The sequence below is a fragment of the Schistocerca gregaria genome, chromosome 2, assembly GCF_023897955.1.
Source record: "Schistocerca gregaria isolate iqSchGreg1 chromosome 2, iqSchGreg1.2, whole genome shotgun sequence".
Taxonomy (NCBI): domain Eukaryota; kingdom Metazoa; phylum Arthropoda; class Insecta; order Orthoptera; family Acrididae; genus Schistocerca; species Schistocerca gregaria.
This window is the reverse complement of record NC_064921.1, coordinates 473,777,637-473,799,876: the sequence shown is the minus strand read 5'-3', so window position 1 is coordinate 473,799,876 and position 22,240 is coordinate 473,777,637. Positions and strand designations below refer to the sequence as shown.

Here is a 22,240-nt window from a genome sequence, read left to right as displayed (position 1 = left end):
TGATTTTTTTATTTTAGTTATTACTAATAGGAATTGTAGTTGTGTACAGTCTTTAAAGATAATTAAACTATACTTTCTTGAACCATAATCTCCATGTCATTTATTTTCATAAAGAGTATTTTACAGTCCTATGATGATAGAGCCCCAGTGTTTCTACTGGATGCACTGCAATTAGCTGGATGCACTGCAATTAGCTATCTTCCAAATATAGTCACTGAAAACAGATAATTTACTATAATTGCTCTCATTATTAAGGACAGACTGTTTAATTTAGACTTAACATGTCATTTAAGCCTGTGATTTAATTAGGTTGCCCTTATGCTATTGTTTTTCATATATTTATGTATTTAGGTTCCAGATGATCCAGAGGAATTCTCAAAAGTGTCAGATGCAGAAATAGAACATTTAAAATTAGAAGCAAAGAAACTACTAAATGATGAGACTTGTTCATATACAAACAGTATGTATAGCATGGAATATATTTTTTATGAATATGAAATAGCCTACAACAGTCAACCATTTAGCTTGAAATAGTTCATTTTTGTCTTTAAAAATACATGTTTATGTTATTTATGATAAACTGAATTTCATATTTTGAATTTATTTCGTTCAAATGACTTTTTCACTCTTGAAATCATTTTGCTTTTCTGTCAGAATTATCAAAAGGTGGCAGACAGTTTGACTACTCATGGATGCGAACTGTTGTCAACAAGGGAACAGCCTCTGATAAAGTTGCTGCAAACACAATTCTTATTCAAGATTCACCTGTTCATAATGTGCCAACTCTAAAGAACTTGATCAGCCTAGTCAAAGTTGGAAAGAAGAATGAGTGTTTGATGGTTATAGGTAATGTCATTCCACCATATAGTGGATGTCAACCATTTATTGATGTAATATAGCTTGCTGTGTCTTATGAACATTTTAATGTGTGTCCATATTTTTGCTTTTATTGTAGTAGTTGCCTAATTAAATGATGTTCACTGAATGCAACATTTTTAAATGGTTTAAAACAAATTTATTGAGGACGCTATGTTCTGCTGCTTCTTTACCGTGATATCAGGCAGCAGTGTACAGCCTAATTGGGAGCTGCAACTACCTGTTATCCAAGTGTCGGGCGGGAGGGTTTGTATACTTTGTTGAAGTTGAGAGCTATGCTTTCGGTAGCATAGTTACTGTCAGGGTCACCCAAGTCGGATTGGTCTTGACTGAGGAGCCAAACGACGTGTATCCCACAACGTAGGACAGGGAGGGCTCTAGAGGCATAGTGAAGCCATCTTCCTTAGAGGAGTAAACCTAATACAAATCCTGGTCCTCCAGATTGGGGTTTGGGCTAATAACCCCATACCGAATAATAATAATAATAATAATAATAATAATATGGAATTTCAAGAGAAGCCTTGGAAACTAGATGGAAAACATGTATCATGACCCTGGAAAAGGAAACGGACAAAGGATCTGATAGCACCATCATGGAATCTGAGGAAAATGATTCAGCCTGGAAAAATGAAAGAAGTAGCCAATGAACTACTATTGATATAAACCCATCCAGGCGCTAGCAACATCGCCTGACAAAGAATGGCTATTAGTCAGAGTCACGCATGGTACATGCAGTATCAGTGAGCGTACTGTCCATCTGTAGAATGGGGAAGCCTCACAATCTATATGAGTTTGACCAAGGCAGCCCAGAGGCTCAGCATGAGCATTTTGGAAACTGCACAACAGTGTTCAAGGACTGCTATGGGGAGTGTCTTCAATGTGTGGTGAAATCATGGCCAGGCATTGTTGGGTTGGGTGGCCACTCCTCATTACAGATGTTGGATGTTGTAGGCTGGGCAGACTGGTAAAACAGAACAGGTGGCAGACTGTGGTGGAACTAACATCAGATTTTAATGCTGGACCAAGTACTAATGTGTCCGATACACAGTGGATTGAACACTGCTAACAGTGAGCCTCTGCAGCCTCTGTGCGTGAGCCAATGTTATGAGTGTAATAGTAGTAATTTAAGAGAAAGAGCTCACCCAATTCCACTGAAAGTTTTTGACACTGAAAATAGAGCTCACCCAATTCCACTGAAAGTTTTTGTCACTGAAAATGATAGCCAGTGCCTTCTTTCCCATTTGTGAATAGTTACTTTGTGTCATTAAGAGCATATTCAACATGTATAGCAATGGGTTACCTGGTACCATCTGGGTTCCAGTGAGAGAGGACTGCACCAATGCTATACTAGGTTGCATCCGTGACCAGGATTAGTGACTTACCCGGCATAAAAGAAATCAAACAGAGTGGAGCACAAACACTACTTGAGGGACTGGAAAGCCCGTTGACAGTCTGGAGACCACATGAATTTGATGCCCTTTTGCCAAACCCAGTTAAGAGAGTGGCAAATGTATGCAGCCTAGAGAATGAACTTAGCATAATAAGAAATCTTGCCCAAAAAGGACTGGAGCTTCTTCAGGGTTGTGGTTGGCGAGAGGTTGATGGCGGCTTCGATGTTCTCATCCATAGTGATAAGGCCATCTTGCTTAAGCACGTAACCCAAACATGCATGTTTTGAGCAAAACTACTACATTTTTCCAATTTGCAACAAAGGCCATTTTCCAGAAGGTGTTGGAAAATCCCCTGCAGATTGCGTAAATACTTCTCTCATGGGAGCCTGTGACACAGATGTCATCGAGGTAGTTGACACAACAGGTAATGCTCCCAATATCTTTGATAAATTCTCAGGGCACATGAAATACCAAAGGGCAAGTGATTAAAGTGGTAAAGCACAAACAGGGTGTGGAACAGTAAGGAATGCTGAGATTTGGTATCCAGTGGCAACTGCTGGTGTGTGTTGCACAATTTGATGTGTAAAAAATGCTAGGGTCCTGATAACTTCACCAAAAACTCCTCCAGACATGAAATGGGATACAATCCATGACTGTTTGTTTAAAATTGCTGCAAAGGCACATGGTGCCATTTGGTTGCTTAATTATCACCAAAGGGGTGGCTCGCTGACTAGACAAAGTGGAGAAAAATGACAGAGTCTCTGCCTATGCTGCAACTTGACCTTGACCTTGACCTTGCTGCACTTGGTCATGCAAATAGGGTGGAGGCAACAAAATTTGATGTTGCTGATGGGTTAAGGGACACACGAGACTCGAAATTTTCTGTCCAGGCCAAGGTATTCTCAAACATTTGGACATACAATCTCAATAGAGACTCCAAATCTTGAAACTGGACCAATTGGGTCACTAAATGAGCTCTTGTCAATGATCTGTAATCCAAAAACAGACAAGGCTTCAGCCCAAAAGTATTTTGTTCCAATGGTGAATTTACCAGTAACAATGTAAGCTGCTGTTCTACTTTCTTATAGTACACTGAGATGGCGAACTGCCCCACAGTGGAATCTACTGTTTACTGTAAGGTACACTATGCAATCAAAAGTACCCGGACACCTGGCTGAAAATGACTTACAAGTTTGTGGCAACCTCCACCGGTAATGCTGGAATTCAATATGGTGTTGGCTCACCCTTAGCCTTGATGACAGCTTCCACTCTTGCAGGTATACGTCCAATGCGGTGCTGAAAGGTTTCTTGGGGAACGGGAGCCCGTTCTTCACGGAGTGCTGCACTGAGGAGAGGTAGCGATGTCGGTCGGAGAGGCCTGGCACGAAGTAGGCGTTCCAAAACTTCCCAAAGGTATCCTGTAGGACTGAGCTCAGGACTCTGTGCAGACCAATCCATTACAGTGATGCTATTGTCATGTAACCACTCTGCCACAGGCTGTGTGTTATGAATAGGTGCTTGATCATGTTGAAAGGTGTAATCGCCATACCCGAATTGCTCTTCAACAGTGGGAAGCAAGAAGGTGCTTAAAACATCAATTTAGGCCTATGCTGTGATAGTGCCATGCAAAACAACAAGGCATGCAAGGCCCCTTCATGAAAACATGACCACACCATTACACCACTGCCCCCAAATTTTACTGTTGGCACTACACACGCTGGCAGATGACGTTCAACAAGCATTCATCATATCCACACCCTGCCATCGGATCACCACATGGTGTACCGTGATTTGTCACTCCACGCAATGTTTTTCCACTGTTCAATTAACTAATGTTTACACTCCTTGCACCAAGCGAAATGTCATTTGATTTTTACTGGCGTGATATGTGGCTTATGAGCAGCTGCTCAACCATGAAATCCAGATTGTCTCACCTCCTGCTTAACTGTCGTAGTACTTTTAGTTGCTCCTGATGCAGTTTGGAATTCCTGTGTTATGGTCTGGATAGGTGTCTGCCTATTACGCATTATGACCTACTTCAACTGTTGGCAGCCTCTGTCAGTCAACAGATGAGGTCGGCCTGTATGGTTTTGTGCTGTACATGTCCCTTCATGTTTCCACTTCACTATCACATTGGAAACAATGGACCTAGAGATGTTTAGGAGTGTGGAAATCTCCTTACAGACATATGACTCACTTTACACCCAATCACCTGAGTATGTTTGAAGTTCATGAGTTCCGCGGAGTGCCCCATTCTGCTCTCTCATGATGTCTAAAGACTGCTGAGGTCACTGATATGGAGTACCTGGCAGTATTGTGGCAGCACAATGCACCAAATATGAAAGGTATGTTTTTGGGGTGTCTGGATACTTTTGATCACCTAGTGTAATACTTGATTTAGAGTTGTTGCAACACAGCAGCCCAAGGGCCTTGTACAGTCTTCTACATCTACATCTACATTTATACTCCACAAGCCACCCTACGGTGTGTGGCTGATGGTTGTCCCCATGTCTACCTGAAACACTATTGGTCACCCATCCACAACCATCATTAGCAAAATACATTGGGCTGATGCTAATGAGGTGGCGAATACAGCCTCTGAGTCAAGAGAAAACACTGGGGCCTCTGATGATAGTCTTGCAGCTCACCACTTGTCATAAATTGTTGCCAAATGGCCTACATTTTGGCATACCCCACACATGACTGTGTATGGGCAGCCCTATCTAGTATACACCAAATAACAACAGGACTGCTGACTTGCCCCTTGAGTGGAAACAGATGCAGGAGGAGAATGGCACCTAGAGTCAGACAAATGTCACATGCAGTGATTATGACTCTTTGGCATACTTGTTCCTGCCAAGCTCATCGCTGGTAATGACAGGCAGCACTGTGATATTACCATGTGAAAATCGTCAATGGCATAACCACACAATGGGTCAGTGAAGGCAAGGTCACCTCACCAATCCTATGGGATACCGGGGCAGTTTATCATATGTAAATTTTGCAACCTGCCAGTATCAGAAAGTACATCACTTGCTCCTACAGTAAGGTTATGTAATTCAACATCTGGGCAGCTTCGGATAAACAAGGATCTGAAAATGCTAATGCCGTAGTTTGGACCTTGGGGTCAGGTACTAACCAGATCATCAGGTTCCCAATTAATGAGTCCGCACAGAAGGTAGCACGGTGGGGATACTCAAACTGATGCTTGCCTGAGAGACCTTGCATATGATCCAGGAAACACGGGATGGCCTATGGCACGTGCAGTGCTGGTTAAACTGCAGTGGTACTACCACCGCATGGGTTTGATGTCCAAAGTCTGCGTAATCAACTGACAGAGTTCCCCAAAGTGAAGTTTCTCAGGCTCAGTAAAGGACTTGAAATTTTGTATGATTTCATACAACTCCACATAGCTGGACAATAACAAGGTGGCCTTATCAGTTGGATCGACAAAATCCTTTACCTGGCAGTGCAGCATTCCCATTGACTTCACTTCTGTTTGAGCAACTTGTTCATGTGCTCCTGTTGCAGTTGTTGTTGCATCTTGATACACAACTGCTGATACAAGCATTGCACACTTCTGGGTCCATGGGGGTCAAAAATTAATAACATAGAAAAAAAGGAAAAAAAAGCATCACATGTGTAAGAACATCCCATCGCCGTGCCTGCTTGTGTATCTGAACAGCTGTGACAGTGCTGCAAAACCATCCTGTCAGCTCAAATGTCCCTACTCCAGCAGATGGTGGTTGCTCGACCCGAAAGCCAGGGAGTTGGATCCAGGAAGAGGGAAAATTTGACATGTGGATCAATCCACAGGAGATCAGAAAATCTGAACACCATGTAGAAATTGGAATGGAGAAAAGCATAAAATGTGACCAGCAAGTATGACTGTAACAGCTAACGCGTGAAACCAAGAGTAGAGCACAATGCAAAAGGCAGGTCCATATTGGGTGATCTCAGCTTAAGATATGACAGGTCCTGCTTTATTGCCACCAGTAAGTAAACACCTGGGTCTGCAGTTCTGCCCATACAAAGGGGGTAACATCCATGGTAGCTTGCAGCTCTACTCTGCCATGAGACTCGCACCAGCTCATCTATGTAGGTGTGTGTGTCCGCTGGCTGTGAAACTAAAGTAATTTTAACAGCTTTATCCATAATACCAAACCTCTGTTTCTGAAAATACTGTCAACACCTTTGAAAGATACTTATTTCACAGTTACAAATACCACTATTGATTGTTGGCAGAGCTGCAAATGAGAACCTCATGCTGTGCCTCATGCAAAATGTTGTTTCTCCCATATATGTTTCTGTCTTCTGTGTCATGTTCTACCATTTTATGTGAAACATCTTTAACAGGATTTGACTTGTAAACATAGGACTTCATGTCAAAAAGGTTACATATTAGCACAGTCTCACTCATTTTTAGCAATTTGAGAAGTGTTCCTTCCTCTTGGTTGACTTTGCCAAAACAACCAGTGGCACATTTCATACAACTTTCAATTAGCTCAGCAGATATATACTCATGGTGCAGAGTATTTTGAAGTATTGCTACTTCAGAATAATTTATTGGCTGCAGAAATGGGAGGTGTTGTATTTATACTGTGCATTTGTATAGCTGTAGTTAATAATTTGTTCACGAAACAAAGCCGTTCACACCCAAAGTTTGGTGTGAGTACCGCAGTACTTTACTAGGCATTATTGGAGAAATTATGCCCTTGTCATGCTCTGATCGTTGAACTGGCTTTTCCAGCCAGTTATAAAGGGAGTTACTGTTTATTGTGGTCTCTAAATTGTTATGCAGATTCAAATTTTGCACATTTGGAGATCATTACCAGAGGTGAGAGAAGTAGTAAATGACATGACAATTCATAGGAATGACTAGGGAGTGAGGTCACTGACCTTTGACTTATTAGTCTGTCATTTATCCACTGAGCCACTGATCTCACTATCTCATCATAATGCCAACGAAAGATTTTATTAGTCTCAGCAAGCCCATCCGCTCATTGCAGTACTTCTTTAGGATTTTATTACTGCTCTCGCTCCTGTTTGAAACTACAATTTTATTTCCATATAAGCTGGATTTTGTTTTTCTCATTAGCTTACTGGCTCCCTTTTTGTCCTTGCAGAAGTTAGAGTAAGAAATTTTCCAACCAGTGCACAATTATTGGAGGGAGAAAGAATCATTATGGGAACATCCCTTGACTGTGGCAAAATCATTTATCTACAGTATCGTTTCTTCCAGAAGTGCTAGCTCAGTGAGATCTAGGAAACGGCTTTTGTGAAGTTTACAAAAATGAAGATAGAGGTATTGTTAGAATTAAAACTATGAGGGCGGGTTGTGAGTCCTGCCTGGGTAGTTCAGTTTATAAGAACCTTCAAGTTTGAGTCCCTGTCAAGCGCACAGTTTTAATCTACCAGGAAGTTTCAAAACAGTGCACACTGTACTGTGGAGTAAAAGATTTATCCACTAAGTATATGTTGTTTCCAATTGATACTCGGATACAAGCTGTGTAAAGTGATAGGAAATCTACACTCTAAGTAAAGACCAACTACCTGAAGGTTGTGGCATCAAGGGCAAGTCTGTTGGAATGAGATAAATGTTGGGAATGAAAATATCCTTCGGTGTAGTGTTGCTACCACTACCACTTCCTTTAGAAAACTTTACCTGGAAGTGTGATCAACTCATTATTGCAGATGTTATCTATTCCAAAAAAATACTTCCAGCAATTTAACATTGGTAATGAAGGCCTACCCTTAATTTACTGCTTTCATGTCCTGTTACCTAGTGTGTTGTATCTCTGCAAAAGTGTGTATTATTACTGATAGTTCTGAAAAAATTATCTACGTTTCTTTGATTGTGTGTTCATGTATTCTTGTTGCTGAAGTGTGGCTTGGTGGCTTAGCTGGTAAATACCAGGCCAAATCTAAATTCGGTCCAAGGATATTTTTCTGAAACTTATCACTCCTTTCACATCTTGCAACGGTTTGTTAATGTGGATAACACCAAGTTAGATCCTTGTTTGCAGTCCAAGTTAAGCTGTATATGAGGGTGGTTTAAAAAGTTCTCGGAATCACAATGAGAGATCAGCACTAGCGCAATGAGTTGTTCAGGTGATATTCATTGGACTGTTGTCTGTGAACAAAAGTGCACAAAATAGTCATGGAGGATTGCTGATTGAAAGTGTGTGAAATTGGTCACGCTTACCAGATATCACCTGAAAAGATATATCAAATTTTAACTGAAGAATTAGAAATGAAACAAATTATCTGCATGATGAATGCCGCAGCTCTTGACGCTGGATCAAAAACGCATGATAATGGACATATTGCAACAATGTTTGACCCGTTTTAGGAGAAACAAACAAGATTTTTCGTGCCACTTTGTGACCACAGATGAAACTTGGGTGCACTACTATACCCCAGAGACAAAACAACAGTCAAAGCAGTGGAAACATGCTGATTCTCCACCACCAAAGAAAGCAAAGACAATTCCTTCGGTGGGAAAGGTCATGACAGCAGTGTTCTGGGATGCGAAGTGGATTCTGTTTGTAGATTATCTCCACACTGGGCAAACAATTACTGCAGAATACTATGCTAACGTCCTGGACAAATTGCAACAAAAGATACACGAAAAAAGGCCAGGTTTAGCAAGGAAGAAAGTCATCCTCCATCAAGAAATTGCGCGCATGTGCACACATGTGCCATCGCCACGTCAAAATTACACGAACTAAGGTATGAATTGTTGCCACACCCGCCTTGTTCACCTGATATGGCTTCATGAGACTTCCATCTCTTCCCAGAACTGAAAATTTTTCTTGGTGGACGAAGATTCACTTCAAATGAAGAATTGATAGCTGGAGTTGACAACTATGTTGCAGGCCTGAAGGAAACGATCTATAAGGAGACTACATTGAAAAATAACAAAAAAAAGTTTCAGTGATGTAAATACTTTTTTTATATTTGGTTCCGAGAACTTTTCACACCACACTTGTATCTCAGTATGTCAGTTCAAAACGAAGAAAGGTAAGGGCACATTGCACTGAATACTGTAGGAACATGTCTAGTAAAACACTGTGGTATTCAGACTACATTTAATTTGAGAAAAACTTTACTTTACTTACCGTCACCAAATGAGGTGGCGCAGATGTTAGGACAATGGACACTGGACTCGCATTGGGGGGGGGGACACAGTTCAAACCCACATCCAGCCATCCTGATTTAGGTTTGCATGATTTCCCTAAACCACTTCAGGTGAATTCCAAGATGGATCCTGTGAAAGGGCATGGCTGAATTCCTTACTCATCCTTCCCTAATCCGATTGAACTGATGACCTCACTATTTGGTCTCATCCCCTAAATCAACCAACCAACCATCACTTACCGTCAGGTGTTACCTTTCCCTTGCATGTGACAGATAAAATACTGGTCCTCCCTTGTACATGGACCTACATCTTGCTGCAGTTGTACCACAGCATTTTCTTGTGTTATTTGGTTATTAAAAATTTTTCAAAAATGATGACTTACGTGGTCTTCTCTTTCTTCTGCTGATGTTGGGTGTGGTGATGCCAATGTTCTTTGTGTTGCTGCTAATGCCTTTATTCTTAAAGTTTAATTGTCATCTTCACCAACCTGAATCCATTCTCTATATTGTCACGTTTAGCTCAACTTATATTTTTCCTGGTCCTATTTAGGTATAGGTTGTGCTTAGTGAAACTCTGTCCACTTTAATGAACAGCTACCGACAAAATGAGACATAAGTCAGGTTCTGTCAGTTCTGTATCAACATGCTTCACAGCACAATTAAAATTTGGCTGGTAATAGTGCAGTAACAGTTCAGCAAAAACACATTATTGCACCATAAGACAATAAAGAGGTATGCATACATAATAGCAATCACACAGCAGAAAATTTTCTATATGACAGTACACATTGGTAAACTTACAGCTAGCTGCAAAAAGAAACACACACACACACACACACACACACACACACACACACACACACAGAGAGAGAGAGAGAGAGAGAGAGAGAGAGAGAGAGAGAGAGATCTCACAAATTGTATTCTGTAGATTTGTATGGTGCAAGTTAATGATTTAATTGGTATTGTCCTATTACTTTGTTATTTTGTGCTAAGTATAAATATTATTTTATCTGGTTTAGGCTCTTCTCTTTTTCAATGTATGAAGTAAATTTAATGTTTTAGAAGTCAGTGCAGCCAGTGAACAGAATTGCAAATGAATTTGTTCTAGCTTTGGTTGTTTTGCCTAATTTAGATGTAGTATAACACTAACATAAAGTGTTTTTTTAACAGATACTCTGACAGAACTTTTTATGGCTGATCTACTTCCTCCACACCGAAAGCTGAAAACTTTTGAAGCCAGGCCTCATGTCATCTTGCAGGGGTTAAGTGAAGGAAATAAAGCCAAGAGACAAAAGTACCTCATGTACTGGTTTTTTGAAGATCAACTCAAGGAATTGTATATGACATTTGTACAGTCACTACAGTCTGTCTCCCATGATTCTGTGGACAAGAATAAAGAGAAAGCTATAACAGCTTTCTATAAACTGCTTGCAGGGAATCCTGAACTAGAAAGTGTAAGTTTCAAATGTGATCATTCGTGGTACTTAATATTTATTGATCTTTACCTTAGCATCATTAATATTCAAAGTGGTGACAGTATTATGGACAAAAAAAATATTTACACGCCTTCATAATATACACATATGCAGTACATATGAAGATTAATTGCTAAGTAGTGTCTCCATGGGAATAACACACCAATCGCCAGAATCAGTTAAAATCGAACTATAACAAACTATAACTTTTTGTGTGAAGCCTCTTTGAAGAACTGCATTTATTGGAAGTTATCGTAGTGAAAGGGTGTTCAGGAAGTTTTCTGTTTGATTCAAGCAGTATTCAATAGAAGCTGTTATAAGTGGAAGATGTTGATTTAGTGGATACTAACAGGTAAACAAAAGTTTAGTATGGTAATAAGAATATTAATGTGAAAAATGCGTGACAGCAGCTTAAGAGGTGAAGGTTGCTACACTCAGATTGTTCTGCTGCTACTGAGGACTTTTAAAACTGTTGAGGAGATTTGATCCATCACACAACAAAAAGTTCTCTCCTCTATAGAAATTTAAGAATGTGTGGGTCAAACTGATTTTTGTTCTCACTGTTTAACTTGACTGTTAATGCTTGAAGTGACTCCCAGGACTGAAAATTTGCTAGTGGCTTCTGTTTTGTTATATGGCAGAAGATGAATTTTTTCTCTACATCATTACCACTGTAAATTAAATTTGGGTCCACTTTATGAATCCTAAATAAAATGACAAATCATTGAATACTGGCACATAGTATCATAACAGAAAAAAGGTTCAAAACACTGATATCAGTTGGAAATCAAATTAAATTGTCATTTAGAATGACTGAAACAAGTGACTGTTTAGCCACAGATCATTACATTGTTATAGTTGTTTTGGGGTGTTCAGTGTGAGGCCTCATTTGATGCAACTAGCCACGCTAGTTTATCCCATGCAAGCCTTTTCATATTTACACAACTGCTGTAACTCGTATCTACTTGGAGCTTCTTAATGTAGTCAAGCTTTGGTCTCACTCTACAATTTTTTATCCCACACAATTCCATCCATTACCAAATTGAGGATACTTTAATGTTTCGGGATGTATCCTGTCAAGTTGTGCTATAAACTTCTTTTCTCCTTGCTTCAGTTAAGAACCTCTTCAATACGTACCTGATTTTTCTTCTGTAGCATCGAATTTCAGAAGTTTCTGTTCTCTTCTTATCTGAACTATTTATTGTACACAGTTCACTTCCATTAAAAAATTCTGCTTCATAAATGCTTTTCCTGCTGTTGCAAGTCTGTACTTCTGCCATTGATAGTTATTTTGCAACCTAAGTAGCACAACTCTACTACTTTTAGTGTTCATTTTGTAATCTGATGCCTGCAGAATTGCCAAATTTAAATAAACTATATTGTATTATTCTTGTTTTATTTTGGATGATGATCATTTTATTACCTCTTTTTAAGATACTATCCAATCAATTCATCTTATCTTCCAATTCATTTTCTGACTCTAACTGAATTACATTGCCACTTACAAACCATAAAATTTGTTTTCTTCTGTAAAAAATTCAGTTCATTTTTACCAATCATTCTTTGGTTTTATTTACAGTGTGTTCAGTGGATAGATTGGAAAATGATGGGGATAGCCTCTTTTCTAAACTTCCACCTCCCTGTCATATCCTTTGACTCTTATAATAACTGTCAGGTTTCTTTATTAGTTTTAGTTAACCTTTGGTTCCTTATACTTTATCACTGCTACTTTCTGAATTTCAAAGTGTCTTCCAGTCAATATTGCCAAAAGCTTTCTCTGAATCTACAGATTCTGTAAATGTGGGTTTGCCTTTCCTCATTCTGTCATTGTAAATAAGTCATAGGGTGAGTTTTGCCTATGATGTTTGTACATTTCTTTGCTAGTCAAACTGACCTTTCCCCCAATTTGGCTGCTACACTTTTCCAGTCTTCTGTGAATTATTTGTATTAGTGTTTGACAACCATGGCTTATTATACTGACACTTCAATAACATTTGCCCATGCTAGTACCAGCTTTTTTTTTTTTTTTGAAGTGGGATTATTGCTTTCTTCTTGAAGCCTAAGGGTACTTAGCAGTCTCATATATCTTGCACACCAGGTGGAATACTTTTTTTCATTGTTGGTTCCCCAGAAAGATCTAAATAATTCTGAGGGAATGTTCTACTTCTGGTGCCTTCTTTTTCTTTCAGTCCCCTGTCAAATTCCTCTCACAAAATGATGCCTTCCATCACACGTTCATCTAGATCCTCTTGTCTTTCCATAACATCTTCAAGTTTCTATCTGTTTTTAGCTTTTCTATATATAAATTTCACTTTCCAGCCTTTCATTCTTTGTTTAGTAATGGCTTGCTGTCTGAGCTCTTGATATTCATACAGCTGCTTTCATTTCCCAAACGGATTCTTTGATTTCCTTGTATACAGCACTTATCTTTCCCATAGTAGTAAAGATTTCTACAGCTTTGCATTTCTGGTATAGCTATTTCTGCTTTGTCATTTTGCAGTAACTTTCAGTATCATTTTTAAATGTCCATATTGTCTTGTCTTTCTACATTCTTTGCCATTCTTACATTCTCTCCTTTGCTTGGTTAAATTCTATATCTCATACTTTAATCAAGGATTACTGCTGGGGATGTGTTTCTTACTAGTCTGTCCTCTGCTACATTCAGTAATTCATATTTCAGAACTGCTCATTCATCTTCTATTATGTTCTTTTCCTCTGTTTCAAACAATAGTTGCCTAATGGGAACTCTCTTTGAAACTCTCAACAACCTATGGCTCTTTCAATTTATCCAGGTCCCATCCCCTTGATTTCATACATTTTTGTTTTGTGTTCACACCTCCTGCTGCAAATGTTTTGCAGTAGAATCTGGTTTGGAAGTGTCTGTCTTGTCATCTATCTTCCCCTTCTATTTATCTATCTTTTTGTATACACATGTAAATCAAAGTCGCCTGCCACTATTTCTGTCTGTGCATTCAGGCTAATCTCAGGAATGACTACTGGGATTATAATACGGTAGACTGATTCATGGAGGAAGGCTTGTGCAGACGTAAATTAAAAATATTTCATACAAATTGACCCAGCTATAACGAAGTCCCCTGCCACTGTTAAAATGATGTCATTGCCATCTAGTGGCGAGTGGCAGAACATGGAATCGCATAAGGCCATATGAGAGTGCAGCAACAGGCTGGCAAAAGCTACTCTTATCCAGACGCCAGTGTCAACTATTACTGACTTCCTAACTGACCTGTGGTGCAGGGTGTAAGCTGATAAGAGCACGATTTGTGGTGCAGAGTTAATATATAAGGAGTGCAAAGGAAATGTGGGAAAAGTCACACACAAAATGTAGCTTGTGCTGGACTGTCGCTGAGCAGTGTGTCAGCAGTGCACAAGTAGCAGCAAGTGGCTTAATTAATGTTCATATAAGTGTAGTAGTCAAGTTGAAAATTTGTTTGAGTGTTTTTACCGCACTTGTTTAGTTAAATCCGTCAAATCATTGTGTAGTTTCATATTTAGCAGGGGCAGATTTGCATTTTAATATCTGTGACATGTAAAGTCGCATAGTCGTCTGTCATTTGTTTATTTCTTTCAGATAGTCTTTGTACGTTACTGACAGTACAGTTAGCCTTCTGCCGCCGAACAGTGTGTCAGCAGTGCGCAAGTAGCAGCATTACTGCATTTACTAGGCAGTCTTGTATTTTAATAACCGTTTAAATTTTGTGTCAAATTGTTTGTGCTCTCTGCAGATTACTTCAGACATTCTTTGCACGACAGTATTTAGCATGGATAGGGATTGCGTCTGCTGTGTTCAGATGCAGGCTGAGTTGGCATCCCTTCGCTCCCAGCTTCAGGCAGTGTTGGCTTCGGTCACACAGCTTGAGGCTGTTGCCAATGCGCATCACTGTGGGGGTCCGGACGGGGGTTTGTCGGGGATGGCCAGCTCGTCCCATGCATTCCCTGATCGGACCGTGGCTGTGCCTGCTCACGATACCCCCACATTGAGGCTGACCCCTTACCTGTGGTAGAGTGGGTGGTCGTCTCAAGGTGTGGCAGGGGGCGAAAGACATTCCGGAGTGCTGAACGGAAGGCCTCTCCAGTTTGTCTGACCAACCGGTTTCAGGCTCTGTCTCCGGCTGATACTGATCTTCGGCCGGACATGACTGCTTGTCCTGTTCCAGAGTTTGCCCCTCAGTCTGCAAGATCCGGGCGGTTGCAGAGGGTGGGCTTACTGGTAGTTGGGAACTTCAATGTTAGGTGCGTAATGGGGCCGCTCAGGGACATGGCTGCAAGGGAGGGGAAGAAAACCAATGTACACGCTGTGTGCATACCAGGGGGAGTCATTCCAGATGTGGAAAGGATCCTTCTGGATGCCATGAAGGGTACAGGGTGCACCCATCTGCAGGTAGTCGCTCATGTCGGCACCAATGATGTGTGTTGCTATGCATTGGAGGAAAACCTCTCTGGCTTCCGATGGATATCTGATTTCGTGAAGACTGCCAGTCTTGCTAGCGGGATGAAAGCAGAGCTCACCATCTGCAGCATCGTCGACAGGACTGACTGCGGACTGGGTCTGAATCAGAGGCTGAGACGGTTGGGCTGCAGATTCCTCGACTTGCGCCATAGGGTGGTGGGGTTTTGGGTTCCGCTGGATAGGTCAGGAGTCCATTACACACAGCAGGTGGCTACACGGGTAGCAGGGGTTATGTGGCATGGACTGGGCAGTTTTTTAGGTTAGATGGCCTCGAGCAAGTATAGAAAGGGCAACAGCCTCATAGGGTGCGGGATCGAAGCTGCATTGGTAAAGTACCGGAACTTCAAGCGCTGATAGAAAGCACCGAAGCTGAAATTGTTATAGGTATGGAAAGCTGGCTGAAGCCAGAGATAAATTCTGCCGAAATTTTTACAAAGCCACAGACGGTATTTAGAAAGGATAGATTGCATGCAACAGGTGGTGCCGTGTATGTCGCTGGTAGTAGTAGTTTATCCTCTTGTAAAATGGAAGTGGATAGTTCCTGTGAATTATCATGGGTGGAGGTTATACTCAACAACCGAGCTAGGTTAATAATCGGCTCCTTTTACCGACCTCCCGACTCAGCAGCATTAGTGTCAGAACAACTGAGAGAAAATCTGGAATAAATTTCACATCAATTTCCCCAGCATATTACAGTCTTAGGTGAAGATTTAAATTTACCAGATTTAGAATGGGGTACTCAGATGTTTAGGACGAATGGTAGGGACAGAGCATTGAGTGACATTATACTGAGTGCACTATCCGAAAATTACGTAGAGCAATTAAACAGAGAACCGACTCATGGAGATAACATCTTGGACCTACTGATAACAAACAGACCCTAACTTTTCGACTCTGTAAGTGCAGAACAGGGAATCAGTGATCATAAGGCCATTGCAGCATCCCTGAATAAGGAAGTAAATATTAATATAAAAAAGGGAGGAAGGTTTCTCTGTTTATCAAGAGTAATAGGAGGCAGATTTCAGACTACCTAACAGATCAAAACAAAAATTTCTGTTCCAACACTGACAGTGTTGAGTGTTTATGGAAAAAGTTCAAGGCAATCATAAAATGCGTTTCAGACAGGTATGTACCAAGTAAAACTGTGAGGGACGAGAGAAACCCACTGTGGTTCAATAACAGAGTTAGGAAACTACTGTGAAAGCAAAGAGAGCTTCACTGCAAGTTTAAACGCAGCCAAAACCTCTGAGACAAACAGAAACTAAATTGTGTCAAAGTTAGCATAAGGAGGGGTATGCGTGAAGCGTTCAGTGAATTCAAAAGCAAAATTCTATGTACCGACTTGACAGAAAATCCTAGGAAGTTCTGGTCTTACCTTAAATCAGTAAGTGGATCGAAACAGCATATCCAGACATTCTGGGATGATTATGGCATTGAAACAGAGGATGACATGCATAAAGCTGAAATACTAAACATCTTTTTCCAAAGCTGTTTCACAGAGGAAGACCGCACTGCAGTTCCTTCTCTAAATCCTCGTATGAATGAAAAATTGGCTGACATCGAAATAAGTGTCCAAGGAATAGAAAAGGAACTGAAATCACTCAACAGAGGAAAGTCCATTGGACCTGACGGGATACCAATTTGACTCTACACAGAGTACGCGAAAGAACTTGCCTCCCTTCTAACAGCCGTGTACCGCAAGACTCTAGAGGAACGGAAGGTTCCAAATGATTGGAAAAGAGCACAGGTAATTCAAGTTTTCAAGAAGAGTCGTTGAGCAGATGCGTAAAACTATAGGCCTATATCACTGACATCGATCTGTTGTAGAATTTTAGAACTGTTTTTTGCTCGCGTATCATGTCATATCTGGAAACCCAGAATCTACTCTGTAGGAATCAACATGGATTCTGGAAACAGTGATCGTGTGAGGCCCAACTCACTTTATTTGTTCTAGAGACCCAGAAAATATTAGATACAGGCTCCCAGGTAGATGCCATTTTCCTTGACTTTCGGAAGGCGTTCAATACAGTTCCGCACTGTCGCCTGATAAACAAAGTAAGAGCCTACGGAATATCAGACCAGCTGTGTGGCTGGATTGAAGAGTTTTTAGCAAACAGAACACAGCATGTTGTTCTCAATGGAGAGACGTCTACAAACGTTAAAGTAACCTCTGGCGTGCCACTGGGGAGTGTTATGGGACCACTGCTTTTTGCAATATATGTGAATGACCTAGTAGATAGTGTCAGAAGTTCCATGCGGCTTTTTGCGGATGATGTTGTGGTATACAGAGAAGTTGCAGCATTAGAAAATTGAAGCGAAATGCAGGAAGATCTGCAGCGGATAGGCACTTGGTGCAGGGAGTGACAACTGACCCTTAACATAGACAGATGTAATGTATTACAAATACATAGAAAGAAGGATTCTTTACTGTATGATTACATGATAGTGGAACAAACACTGGTAGCAGTTACTTCTGTAAGATATCTGGGAGTATGCGGGTGGAATGATTTGAAGTGGAATGATCATATAAAATTAATTGTTGGTAAGGCGGATGATAGGTTGAGATTCATTGGGAGAGTCCTTAGAAAATGTAGTCCATCAACAAAGGAGGTGGCTTACAAAACACTCGTTCAACCTATACTGGAGTATTGCTCATCAGTGTGGTAACCGTACCAGGTCGGGTTAACAGAGAAGATAGAGAAGATCCAAAGCAAAGTGGCGTGTTTCGTCACAGGTTATTTGGTAAGCATGATAGCATTACGGAGATGTTTAGCAAACTCAGGTGCCAGACTCTGCAAGAGAGATGCTCTGCATCACGGTGTACCTTGCTGTCCAGGTTTCGAGAGGGTGCGTTTCTGGATGAGGTATCAAATATATTGCTTCCCCCTGCTTATACCTCCCAAGGAGATCACGACTGTAAAATTAGAGAGATTTGAGCATTCACGGAGGCTTCCCGGCAGTCGTTCTTCCCGAAAAACCATACACGGCTGGAACAGGAAAGGGAGGTAATGACAGTGACACATAGAGTGCCCTCCGCCACACACCATTGGGTGGCTTGCAGAGTGTAAATGTCGATGTAGATGTAGACTGTCACTGGGTCAGTTGGCCAGCAAGTGGCCATTGCTTGGGCCAAACTCTGCGTCCCGATCGGACGGACCACATCATACGGGCACTGCAAATTGGTGGCCGGCAATGTTTGTGCCTTTTGAGAACTTTCCTGGTGAGCACTTCTCATACATTTCAGTTAAATGAAAGTGATGATATTCAGTTATATAACATTGTTCTCTGAATTTTCATCATAACTATTCATTGCTCTGTAAACAAAATTATCGCTATGTCAGTAAAGTCATCCGTCCTTAGACGGTTAATGGTACCCATGTGAAGCCAGGGTGGGTCCCTAGTTCTATTATACAGGGTCATCAGAAACAGTCTGAAAAGCTTGTAAGGGTATTGGAGGGTAGTAATTGTTAAGAAAAATTTTTTTATGTTGCACTGTTTCTAAGTTAAGTAGCATTGAAGTTAGCCAACTGTGCCACTACATTTGCAGATTAAAGTGAACCACTAGATGCTGTTAGTGTCAGTTATGCTCGTGCTATAGATGGCAGCATACGAAACTGTTCAGCCTTTGGCTCAAGTTCGATCATTACTACCATCCCATGTCCTGTTTGTGGGTCGCTATCATGTTCGGTTTTAGGAAATCAAATGAACACATTTGGCATCACTGTCTCTTTAGGGTACTTGAAGTTGTGCAGGCAACAGTGTGATTGGCTAACTTCAGTGCTGATTATGTCAAAAATGGCACAATGTTTTGATTTTTTTTTAACAATTATCTTTCAGCACAACCTATCCTGGAACTAACTTACAAGCTTTTCAGACTGTTTCTGACCACCCTGTATATCAGAAAACTTTTATTATCTCCAGGTGTCTTCCATTTACACAACCTTGTTTGATAATTATTAAACTCAGCATTAGTAATGATTTTATTGTGCACTTTGCAAAGCCCTACCATATGGCTTCCTCTTTCATGTTTCCCTCCCAGCCCATGTTCTCCATCTGTTTTTCCTTCTGTTACTGTTCCTACCATTGAATTCCAGCCCCCCATCAAAATTAAATTTTTGTCTGCTGTAACTATCAGAATAATTTCTTTTACTCATCATTCCTACCCATGCTCTTTTCATCATCTGCTGAGCTTTATAATTGTATGACTGTGTTTGGTCCAGGCTTCTTGTCAGTCTTGGTTACACTAAAGCCTTCACTACTCTGTTGTAATATCTTACTTGTGTTCCTCTTTTCTCACTCACTATTACTCTAATTCCAACCTAGCTGATTGCGTATTGATGACCCTGTGCTCACCTGACGAGAAATCCTGGTCTTCCTGCTGCCATACTTCACTAATTCCCATTATCTCCAACTTAAACCTATTAACACCCATTTTTCAAATTCTCTAACCTACTACACAATTAAGAGTCTAGCACTCCACATTCAGATCCATAGTACATAATATTTCTTTTTCCCATTGACAAAATCTTCCAGAATAATCCTGTAGATCCAAATGGGAGACTATTTTTCATCTGTAATATTTTAACCAAGTAGATGCCATTATCATTAAACCAGATAGTAGAAATTATGTCCTTAAGGGATGTAGTATCTGTAACTTCCTTCCCCTTTTCATTAGCCATGCCTCTGTACCAAAATAGCAAGGCCATGTTGGCTAATGTTACAAGGTCAGATCAGCCAGTTATCCAAACTGTCACCTCTACCAGAGAGGTTGCCACCCCTCTTAGTCTATCCGCTTCATAGATGTCACTCTGATGTGGTTGTGCTTGTGATATGTCTACCTGTATATCGTGAATGTAATGATAGCAACATTGGAGAGCTACATTTTATGTTTTTACAACCAATTCCTTGGCGACCTGAGTGGCCGAGTGGTTCTAGGCGCTACAGTTTGGAATCGCGCGGCCACTACGGTCGCAGGTTCGAAACCTGCCTCGGGTGTGGATGTGTGTGATGTCCATAGGTTAGTTAGATTTAAGTTGTTCTAAGTTCTAGGGGACTTATGACCACAGCAGTAAAGTCCCATAGTGCTCAGAGCCATTTGAACCATTTTTTGAACCAATTCCTTATTGTTGTATGAATTAAATCATTTATGGCATAGTGATGTTCACGAAAGAAGATCACAGAGTGCTAAATGTGCATTATGAGGTGGATATGGTACAGTACTGACATGAATTTTGTCTTCCTTAGCTTCTTCAGGGAAGTGCATGAAGCATATTGCTCAGCATTTTGATATTGTGTCAACTTAATTTTTGTCTCTGTGAATTTATCTTAAATATCTTCTTAAGGGTCACTACATAGATGCTTGAATGGATATTTAAGAAAAATTGAAAATGACGGCCTTGAAATATTACTTCTGCTATAATTGGGTAGGTCAAATGTTTCAGACCTCAGCTTTTAGACTGGTAACAGCATTTATTATTGCATTTTTACTGTGTATATTACATTTCGACATTAGTGTTACGTGCCCTTCTTGCCTCAGGAACAAGCTACACAACTTGCTAAGAGGAATTCGGATTTTACTTTCACCCTTAATTTTTATTACAAACTAGTACTCCATGTGAACTGTTTTGCATGAAGCTTTGATTTCCAGAACTTACGGACGCATACAGAGTGCACTGAATTTAATTATTCAACTGAATACACTTTTATAAGAATTAATTTTACTGTCTTATCATTTTTCATAACTTAGGTTATTTTGTTACAGTATAGTTTCTTGGTAAGATGAGAAGAAGTTAATGTGTAGACTTTGTAATATACTTGTATGTGTAATAGATCAATGTGTCTCATATATTTTTTTTTTTAGATATTGCTTTCAAATCTTGTTAACAAATTGGGTGATCCAAGTCAGAAGGTTGTTTCAAAAGTAATGTATTGCCTGACTCAGTTACTTCATGTACATCCAAACATGAAAGGTGTTGTGACTGAAGAAATTGAGAAACTTCTGTTCAGGTGGGAACCTTAGAAATCATAGTAGTATTGTATATTTTTAACAGTGAATTACTTTTATTGATTTGTTGTTTCTCTGTTTTAGGCCTAATATAAAACAAAGAGCTCAGTATTATGGCCTGTGTTTTTTGACACAGCTGTTGTTCACTAAAGATGAAGCGTCTCTGGCAGTTACATTAATTAAGTTATATTTTTCCTTCTTCAAAGCCTGTGTTAAAAAGGTAAATGTAGAATTGGTTACAAATTGCATTTCTTTGTTGTAGTATAGTGTTATAAAAACATGATGCATTCATGTCTGAGAAAAATTTGTAGCATATGATGGATTTCTAATGAGAAACCTATCCTTCCTTTTGTATTACCTGCAACTACCACACTATTGCATTTGTAATTAATAAGAATAGTTTGAATGTGTTTTTCATTTATGATGATCTTTTTTCTACTCAAGTTATCCTATGCCTGTATGCTGCATATATGGCTTTGTTAATATAAAGGTAGTGGATGATTATACATTCTGTGTTGCCTCATTGCAGTTATTTTGAATTTCAAGAAAAATGATATTGTGTTGTTTCCATGCAGTATCTCCCACTGTAATTTGTTGGTTGTTATACGATATTTTTAAGCTGAATAAACAAGCCCATGATGGGTTTTGAATCCTATTGAGTGTCTCTTTATCAGTATAGATCTCAGACAGATGAACAGTATTCTATATCTTGTGGAGACATTACCTCACATACATTCAGGTGACTGCATGTATCGTTACTTCAAAGGGTTGCAATCTGCAGGCCAGTACTTGAGTGTTATACTAGCTGTCTGGATGCTGTAAGGCCTGTTACAAACATTCATGAACACACACATTGATAGGGACTGAAAATTTATGGCAAAATTTG

At 40.1% G+C, this 22,240-nt stretch overlaps 1 protein-coding gene across 1 annotated transcript in view; it reads left to right on the top strand.

The window, feature by feature from the left end:
- Window positions 1-22,240, top strand: part of LOC126326497 (CCAAT/enhancer-binding protein zeta-like) — a 177,542-nt gene that overhangs the window by 32,629 nt on the left and 122,673 nt on the right. Inside the window, exons 3-7 of the mRNA XM_049995645.1 lie at window positions 352-460; window positions 655-846; window positions 10,578-10,861; window positions 21,211-21,356; window positions 21,439-21,574. Coding sequence (XP_049851602.1) covers window positions 352-460; window positions 655-846; window positions 10,578-10,861; window positions 21,211-21,356; window positions 21,439-21,574 — 867 coding nt within the window. The remainder of the gene's footprint in view (window positions 1-351; window positions 461-654; window positions 847-10,577; window positions 10,862-21,210; window positions 21,357-21,438; window positions 21,575-22,240) is intronic.